General features: G+C 38.3%; 1 protein-coding gene across 1 annotated transcript in view; it reads left to right on the top strand.

Moving 5' to 3' along the window:
• The first annotated feature begins 518 nt into the window (after positions 1 to 518).
• XPO1 (exportin 1) overlaps positions 519 to 9688 on the top strand; it is a 46490-nt gene continuing 37320 nt past the window's right edge. Inside the window, exons 1-3 of the mRNA XM_077134330.1 lie at positions 519 to 1340; positions 4680 to 4811; positions 9418 to 9519. Coding sequence (XP_076990445.1) covers positions 4686 to 4811; positions 9418 to 9519 — 228 coding nt within the window. The 5' untranslated portion in view covers positions 519 to 1340; positions 4680 to 4685. The remainder of the gene's footprint in view (positions 1341 to 4679; positions 4812 to 9417; positions 9520 to 9688) is intronic.

Genomic DNA, 9688 nt, shown 5'->3' with positions numbered 1-9688 from the left:
AGGTTGGCGGGAGCCGGAGGGGGCGGGTCGGCGCAGGTCCGGGAGAAGTCAACCCAACGGAGCCGCGCGCCGCGAGGAGACTCGCGCAGCCACCAGCTCCCGAGCTGCGCCCCACCCTCTCCGTCACCAAACGCGCCCAGCCAATGAACGGGCCGGAAAGGCTGAGCCTGCGGGCAAAGAACTGGGAGGGGGAGCCGCGGGAGGGGGAAGGGAAGTTGGGGGGCGGGTTGCATTTGACTGACAGCTCTCTTGAACCAATCCTCCACGCGGCGTCGCTCTCTCCCTTCTCTGCTGGGCTCAGCTCTATGCCCCACCACCTCCTCCTCCACCCCCCCTTCTCTCTCGCTTTCGACCCGCCCCACTTCCCCTCCCCCACTCTGCGGGCAAATCGCTGCTGGAAAGAGGCGGGGGCCGAAGCGGCGGGCTCGTATGGAGCCTTGAGGTGGGACTGACGGGCGATCAGGCCAATGAGAGCTAGAATGATGGCGCGGCTGTGGCTGGAACCGACCAATAGGCGGGTGGGCTGGGGGCGGAGGCCCAGGTTCCAAACGCTCCGCGGCGCCATGGGCTGAAAACTCAACCGAGATGGAATCTCCCAGTCTGAACCGGTTTCAACCGGTTCCGAGTTTGAGGCACTAGGAGGAGGGGGAGAAGCGGCTGCAGCGGCCGCGGCAGGAGCAGCGGGAGCTACAGCATCAGCAAGAGCAACAGTAGCTACAGCCCCGGCGGCGGTGCCTGTTCCCGTCTTTGCTGCTGCAGTCCGTGCAACCACCCAGAGGGGGAGGGGGGAACCACCAGCCGCTGAGAAGCAGGAGAAGGGGGGAAAGTTTAGGCGAGCCTGGGTGGGGGGGCCCAGCGCCGGAGCCGCGTGAGAGAGGGAGCCGTATTTTGGTGGTGGGGGGAGTCGGACTGCAACTGGCAGCAGAGCGTCCCCCCGACCGTGTGGACTCTACACCCCCTACTCCTGCCGCTCCCGCTGCTGCCTGTGGCTGGAGGGTCCCCCTGGGGCTGAATCTTTGGGACTTGACCCCGTTCCCCTCCCCCTTCCCTCACTCCCCGGCCGGGCGGGAGCATTTGTTCCACAGATTAATCCCCTTTCTTTTTTGGGGGGGGGGGGCGGGTGTGTGTGTGTGTGTTGGGGGGAGGTGCCCCTGAAATAGTAAATATTGTTCAGCTTTTTTTTTTTTTTTTGCCATTTTCCTCTCCTTTTTAAAATTTTTCCTTTTTTAAGGTGGGAAAACTGAGAAACCCACCTTGATTTCCTCCCCTCTCCCCCTTCCCACCTTCCCTCGCCCTAATTCCCCGAGAAGGAAGGAAGAAGCAGTTGGTTCAATCTCTCGGTAAGTCGACTGTGTCTTCGGGGCCGAGGGGCGGGAGGCGGTGGCCCGGCGGGAGGAGGCCGGCGTGGGGCGGGCGGCGGCCGCGGGAGGCGAGCTTGGGAGGCGGCGGCGGCGGCGGCGGCGGGCCGGGGGCGCGCCGGGCCCAGAGAGGATCCTGCGATTGAATGGAGCCTCTTCTGCCGCTGGGGGATGCAGGCGGGGAGGCGGCCGCGGGAGGGGAGCGCCTGCTCGGTCACTCGCGTGTGCGGGTGGCCGTGGAAGAAGGCAAGGAGCGTGGTAGTGGAGCGAGGCCCTGCGCGGGAGTGGAAGAGAAGTTGGGGTGATTTCAGGAACATCTCTAAATTATCAGGAGTGGAAGTTTCCAGAAATATTTAGTGCAGCAGCATTGAAACGTCCGCCTGCATCACGTGGCCCGCTCCAGTGGAGAGCTTGGGATCTGGCGAGGGAGGGGCTGCCGAGTCCCTGTTCCTCCTGCAAGGAAACTCAAAAGCTTTCTGGCTTTTATCAGAGTGGGATGAGAAGTAGGAAAGATTAATTTTTTTCACGGCTCTGTGAGCGGGGTTCCGTGTTGTACTTTCTTGTTCCGACATGAGAGTGTAAAGAGATGGAATCGTTTACTGCTGGCATTGTAGAGTGTATGATGCCCTGATCCTCCTTCATCCCGATGTCTCCCAGTTTGGGGAGGTGGGAGGAAGTGGTGTGGTAGAGGAAGCATGAAATATTTGCCGAGCCGGGACCTCTGAACAGGCCGAGGCCATGCTGCATAGAGAACGGGGCGGTGAACTTAAGGCTGCTGGTCTAAAAGCCTCCTCCGAGTATGGGCGGGGTGAGTGCGTGCTCCAGTATGCTATAGTTAGAAGTGCTGCAAATCGGTTCGAGTGGGAAGCAAGGGAGGGCGGGCCTTAATGAGGTGTGTTTCTACTGAATGAAGCAGGCGATTGCCCATACACCTAAGTAGCAGTCTGTTGCCTTGTAGCGACTTGTTTTTTGACCTGGTGTGAAGTAATCATAATCATTAAGCAGTGGTTATGATTTTCTAATTTTTGGATGGTACCTGGCAGTGTGTACGCTGCCTGCCTAGTTAGTTTGAAGTGGCAGTGAACATGTTTTGGTAGTCACTTGTAGAGTCACAACTTTGCTGGATAATCCCTCAAATGTGCTATCCAGTGAGTGGATTTTAGGATTGAGGGCCCAAGGAGAAAAGAAAGCATTAGTGGTTTCTTCCCACCCACTATAGCTGTTTACTAACTGCTTGGTTGTATATCTTGAGCGGGACACTGCTGTTGTGGAAAGAATGTTTTGGAAGCTGTTTGATTTGGGGTACTAAATGTGCTTGGCGTTGACCACAAAGCCGCCATGTCTGTATTAGTACAGTTCAAGAATAGGTAGGTCATTTTGAACATAACCGCTAGTTCTAATAATGGCAAAACTATTGTATTTAAAGGCTCCTATTCCAAACGTGATTTTTCACATGACTGTAGCTAGGAGAATTCTGCAAGGACAATGTACTTGAAAGTGAAACTTTTCACGAGTTACTTGATTGATCCTTTTTCTATTTTAGCTTTTTAAAAACTGACAGCTAAATAGGGAGAAAGTTCTTTGCATTTTTAACCAAAATAATTGAAAACTTATTTTTGATAGGCTTTTCAGTCTCACGTTTTTAAGATTGTTCTGTGGCACTTGAAGGGAATTGCTCATTTATTTGTGGAATGTGTTTCTTTTTTTATATTAGCTATTTAGACCTAAAGCATTTATTATGGTGTATATAACAGACATGGTTTTTAAAACATGCTTGCTTAATACCTGCTATGAACAATTTTGAAATCTCGTAAGTTTTAGTTGCCACTAATGAACCATAAGACTTCAAAGGAATAAAAAATATCCTTGAATTATTACTTGATTTTTTTAACATTATATCTAATTTAAATAACTAATTTTTTAGATTTCTAGTTTGTTGTAATTAAAATTATCTTTAAAATTTTTTTTAGTTAAACTACTGTGAAATAGTCAAGAAATAACACATTTTTCATATCAAGCTAGTTTGTCCAAGGTGGACTCAAGCAGTCAAATCCTGGTAATGAAAAGTTTTCAAGAGGGGTAGAAGTAGAGATGACCATCTGACCTTGTTTCTCAATAACACTAAACCAGGGTTTCTAAACTTGAGGTTTCATGGGTGACTTTCAAGGTGTCCTAAATCCTTTGTAATTGTTCACGAAATTGTCAGTTTTTATTGGGTAAGAGCTATAGTGTTCTCTGATTCTAAGTCATCTTGACCCAAAAAAGGTTAAGGACTACTGCTTTAACTAGACAGACTTGAGTGGCATTAGCTTTAAAGAGAGAAATTGGAGAGACGATATTTTATAATGCCAGGCAGCAAAAATGTGGGTATGTGCCAGCATTGTAGAGTTGAATCCTCTTAAAAGGATAAAATTGCATATAAACCAGTAGATTTTAATCAGTATATTTATTTGAAGTTAAGTAGTTCTTGTTATGATAAAATTTGCTTTTGTTTGGAAAATAGTTGGCAAGTTTTTATGCTGCCGAAGAATACCTGTAAAATTTTTGAAATCTTGTTTGGCACATTGCCATAAGTTTTGTTCCTATATCATGTATAGAAAAAATTGCTAATCTTGTATGGTAATTTTGATCCCAGATTTCATTGAGGGTTGAAAGTAACAAGTATAGATGATTTTTATGGAGTGTAGAAGCGTAAGTTTTATAGAGGTGTTAAGTAAGGGAATTGGTACCAAAATTTGTTAGTCTTGTAGTTCCTGCTAATCATTGTTATGTACAATAGAAAGTCTTATATATCTGCATTTAATTTTTAATATCTCCTGCCCTTTAAGCATATCTTTAAAAATTAAGATAATGTGAAATGAGGGAAAATGAGCTTTTACTGAATTCTGTAGAAGGACCCTACTTTGGGAAGAACAAAAAACCATCTACTTGAACATCGTCTCTGTTTACAATTTGAGATCAAGATTTTGAACTTTATCCATTTATAGGGCCATAAAATTCTAAAAATGGATTTGATTTAAAAATAGGGTAACTGTTTACGTAAAATACTAGTAAAACAGTAAGTTTTTCTCTAGTTTAAAAATAGACACTTAAGAAGTTGGACGGACCCTAATAATTTCTGCAGTTATGGAGTAGCTAAGTAATTTCAGTTTTATTTGTTTTTACTATCTCAATTGTTTTATAATAATTAGATAAGTTCCTTAAAGTGGTTATTAAAATGTTGTAATAACACAATTGAAGTAAAATAACTTTTGAATAGAAATTTTTGGACTAATATCAAAACTTCATAGGCAGCTTCAATTTTCTTTTCTTTCTTTTCAGTAATCTATGCCAGCAATTATGACAATGTTAGCAGACCATGCAGCTCGCCAGCTGCTCGATTTCAGCCAAAAACTGGATATCAACCTTTTAGATAATGTGGTGAATTGCTTATACCATGGAGAAGGAGCCCAGGTAAAGTAGCTGACCGAAACTTTATAACATAATTCCAATGTTCAGAGTTGCTGGATTTAGAAATTTCTAATTATCACCTTTTACAACTTCATTCCATAATTTATATTAATTTTGGAATTGTGTATTCACTGTAATGATTGATTTGGAGAAATTGCAAATAGGCTTTGTCATGTTAAGAGTAGGATGTTTTTGGTATGTTGTTAACTAGTCCTTTTTTAAAAAAACTTTTTATTTTTAAATATCTTCAAACTTACAGACAGTTGCACAAATAGTAAAACCCCCACAGGGAATTTCAACCTCCTTTCCACTCTCCTGTGATTCTGTCCTTCCTTACTTCCAAAATCTTTACCCCGTTTAATAAAAGAGCCCAGTCTGTTAAATGCTTTATAGATATGAAAGATTATATATGTACCTTTATATATGATTTTTCAATTTTTTGAAACATTAAGTTACAAAGGTACTTAACAGATAAAAACTGGTTAAGAAAAAAAAATCCAGCAATATGAGCAACTTGTGTTATTTGAATTTCAATACTTGTTAAAGTGGTATTAATATAGACTGGTCTTAAACATAAATTCGTGTTTGATCAGTTAAAGGATTTTTTTTTTAACAACCCAGTTAAAAGGTAGACAAAATGGGAATGTTTATAAACTTTTAGTTATATTTGTCATGTAAGATATTAGGCAGACCTAGATCATCCTGTAGAGCTAAAGATGTAGAAGAGTTTTTGAATGAGCAAGTTTCTGTTGTTGGGTCAAAAATCTTTTAAGGTGACAAATATATATGGTAGTGCATTAGATTCCTGGTTAGATAAGTTTCAGTTAGTACGAATAAAATTATATTTTTGAGATATTACTTTATATTTGCATAATTTAAAAACCTTGACTTCAAAGGTAGGTATAGAACTCTTCTATAGGTTGGCCAAAAAGCATGATATAAAATGTATGCACATATTTCTATTCTCTTGTGAAATCCAACTACATTGGTTTTTCCTATTATAAAGAAAAAATTAAGTTATATATAAGAGAACCCTGTATTTGCATGATTGTTCTGGGAACCCACAACTTCTATAATTAAAAAAAAAACAAACAGAGAGAAAATGGCTACAGAAGTTGTGAGTGTGGGAAAATTTAGTCTGCAGTAATTCTGTAAAAGTTGTTAGGCCAGAGACTTTTTGTCAGTATGTGCCTGTCTTCAGAAGCATTCCTGTAAAATTTCTTTCATTGGTATTTATTACATATAATGTAGTTGTTTCCTCATGTTATACATTCAACATGGGGCTTTAAGCTTCATTCTTAACCTCACAGATGCATAAAAAAGTATGCTTTTGGAAGAAAGTGTGAAAAGTAAGTTGGAGCTCAAGTTTGACTATATTATCAGAAGCTGGGTCTATGCCAATAGGAAGATGGACATTTAATTTTTTCACGTTTTTCAACAACTTCTGTTTAATTATCACTCTTTTAACTTAATTCACAATATCTAAAAGTTTACAGATCAGGGTTCTAGGTTTGTAACTAAAAGTAGTAGTAATTTTTATCTTGAAAATGTAGTAATTTCTGCTTTTAATTACTTTCACAGTATTAAGATAGGAATAACACCACTTATATAAAGTTTTAAAATGTACCAAACCAAAAGAAAGGGAAGCAAACATGCCAAACAATACAATAGAAAATTTTAAGGGTACGTATATATGTGTAGTAAAATTAGGAGGACATGTATGGGCATGACATATATCAAGACTCTGGTTATTGGGAATTCAAGAAGGGAAATGCAGTTGGGAGATTTATGCAAGGGGCTTCAACTTTTGTTAAGTTTTGCATCAGAATTGGGTTTTGGATACGTAGATACATATAAGCCAGATAATGAACAATTATCTGTAGGAATGCTCTGGTATCTTAATTTTATTCCATCACTCTCTAGTCGTTACTTTTGAGTCCCATCTGTAAAGTGTTACCTTAGAAGAAATTGGAGGATTAGTGATGAGGTTTGTAAGACCTGTTAGGTAGAAGGGACTGTTTAAAGGGTACTTTTGGATATATAATGAAAATTTAAGATATATGATGTAAATTCATTGTTTCCTCAAAACACGGTGTAGTTTACAGGTTTGCTAATCTCATGAAGTATACCATGCTAACAAAGGTAACTAGGCTGTATGCTAATTACTTTTTTAAAAAGTAGGGGAAGAAATTATTACAAGAGTGGCTCTTAATGTGTAGATAGAATTTCTGCCTAGATGGGTAGTATAGTAGTATATTTAGCACTATAATATTAGGACTACCTTCTGTTTTATGCGTTTTTGTATTTTTAGCCAAGTAGACAGCCAGGGAAAAAAAAGCTATGAGGAAGAGTTGAATGTTTTCTCCAATATTGTATTAAGTATCTTGAACTCTTTAATCTATTGCTTAGCAACTAAAATGCTTTCACCATTCAGTTAGTAGCACAGGGAGATGCCAAATTTTCTCCCTCTTTAGTTTCCTTTTGTGTTCTTTTTTTTTTTAACCCCCTCCTGGGGTTTTAGTTAATATGAGCATATTACATAAGGATGGTGAGATTAGGACGAAATAAAGAGTGCAAATATAGAAGTAGTTTCAGAGAGTCAAATTACCACTAACAGGAAAGAATATGATTTATGTAGAGATTGAAATGAATGGTGTTAGTGTAGGAAGTATTTAGTGGAAAGTATTCACTTATATTTAGGATGTACATTATTTTAAGACTTGACAGAAGGCCTGGATCTTTGATATGTCTTACCCATTTGATATTTATTACTAATTATTGTACAAGACCATATCTCTAGTTAGATATGGAGAATATCTAATTAGGTATTCTAAGGAAGAGGAGCAAAACACTTCTGAAAAAATACGCTTTGGCCCTAGACAACTCAAACATCACTATTTTTACTTTTGTCATTTCTTAATATGATCAGTTATGCCCTTTAAAGTTACCAGTCCCTTAATGACATCAAATTCAAACTGTATTGTGTTTAAAGAACTTAAACTATGGTTCCTGACTTTTAACCACAGACCCTCACCAGTAATGGTGACTTTTTCAAGTTTGACGATGGTTTTGATGGTGTTTTTAGAGTGGTGAACCACTGCATAACTTACTGAGTTATGTTTCTCACAATTTTCTTTTTAAACAGCAAGAAACATGTACTGCTGGTTTAATTACTAGGACATTCATGAATGTGACCCTGAGGAAAAGATCATTGTTAACATCAAAGCCAAAATAGGCATATGCTATATATTTTTAACTTGGAATTAAATGACCAGGGTAAAGAAGATTGGGGTCACTGTTCAGAGTTAAAATAAGGATACTCTTCTCTCCTTTTGAAGATTTCTTATATATAACCAATAGCATTAGACCATTTTTTTCTTTTATAAGCATTAGGCTCTTGATTGTAGAAATTTAAGAGTCTAAGAAAAGGGCAGTTGACAAATTAACTTTTGAAAACCATCAAACTTAAAACTTATGATAGAAATAAGTAAAAGATAAATAGGAAGAAGGATGCAGTTGAGCTACAAAACAGTTTTAAAAGTGAAGAAGAGTAAGCTATTGCTTCTTTAAAACATCAGTGCGAATTAAAAGCCTTTAGTAAAATACAGTTCATATCATTTGAAAAACTAGGGTTAAAATGAAGAAATTAGAATATATGTATGTTGACATGGCAGTATAGCAAAAATGGCCAAATGAAAAAAACTAATTACAGAATGTTTTGTATACTATATTATATAAAACTATACAAGTATAATTTATGAAAATTCATAAGATGCCATTAAAATTATGGACACAAAAAGATTCATCAAATGCATGAAAGTGATTGTCTCTAAATAATGGACAAAGGAAGAAATGGCACTGGGAAAAGGAAGTAAAACGATTTCCATAGTTTTAGCTGCTTCATGTAAAAAAAAAATGACACAAGTACAATAAAATTAACATTTCTTAATTCTAGGTGATGGTACACAGACTAAAATTAATATCTGGACTCACATTTTTAAAATATGAAAGCAAAAAGAAAATAATTTTCCAAATAGGTAAAGAATTGGTATATGAAATGAGTGAAATTTCAGAATGGAAATTCAATAAATTTAAGAGACCGTCTTAAAGGTCTGCGGGTCTTAAGGTTTTATATCTACAGATATTTGAAATTTACTGTTTTAAATCTAGTTTCTTATTATATGAAATGTATTTGTATAAATAGAATTTATTAGAGATAGCTTGGTGACTTGTTAAAGCATACTACTACATAATTTATCTGGGCTAGAAGTGAAATTTTATGTTACTTTTGGTTGATTGAAAATGCTGAGAACATATCAGCGTAGGTCTTTGTTAGCATTGGTCGAATTAATTAAGTTCAGTTTTGAAATACCAAATAAATCAGGTTGCAAAAAAAAAACCCTTCTGTTTCTAAGGAATAAAATATTCCCAATTTTAAATTGAAGTTTAAGAATAGTGGACATTTTTATTTCTGTAAGGACTGTTTCATTTTCCTTAAAATTGATAGAATCACCATCCTAATAGAATTAGTAATGTGCCAATAGTTTTCATTTTATGAATGAATCAAAAGAACAAACAAGATTAAAATTCTTTTTATGTAATATTTTAGCAAAGAATGGCTCAAGAAGTACTGACACATTTAAAGGAGCATCCTGATGCATGGACAAGAGTTGACACAATTTTGGAATTTTCACAGAATATGAACACGAAAGTAAGCAAGTGGTGGTTTTAAAATCCATTATTTCTCCTTTTCTTCCAGTCATAAACTTTGAGGAAGGTATCTCATTTTTAGTATTAGCATTTGTTATCTCAAATCATTTTATATTGTTAACTTATTTCAAATTTTAGTGTTAAGACACATAGAATTAATTCTTGCAAAT

The sequence above is a fragment of the Tamandua tetradactyla genome, chromosome 17 (genome assembly GCF_023851605.1).
Source record: "Tamandua tetradactyla isolate mTamTet1 chromosome 17, mTamTet1.pri, whole genome shotgun sequence".
In the NCBI taxonomy this organism is placed as follows: domain Eukaryota; kingdom Metazoa; phylum Chordata; class Mammalia; order Pilosa; family Myrmecophagidae; genus Tamandua; species Tamandua tetradactyla.
This window is presented reverse-complemented; position numbering and strand designations above follow the sequence as displayed.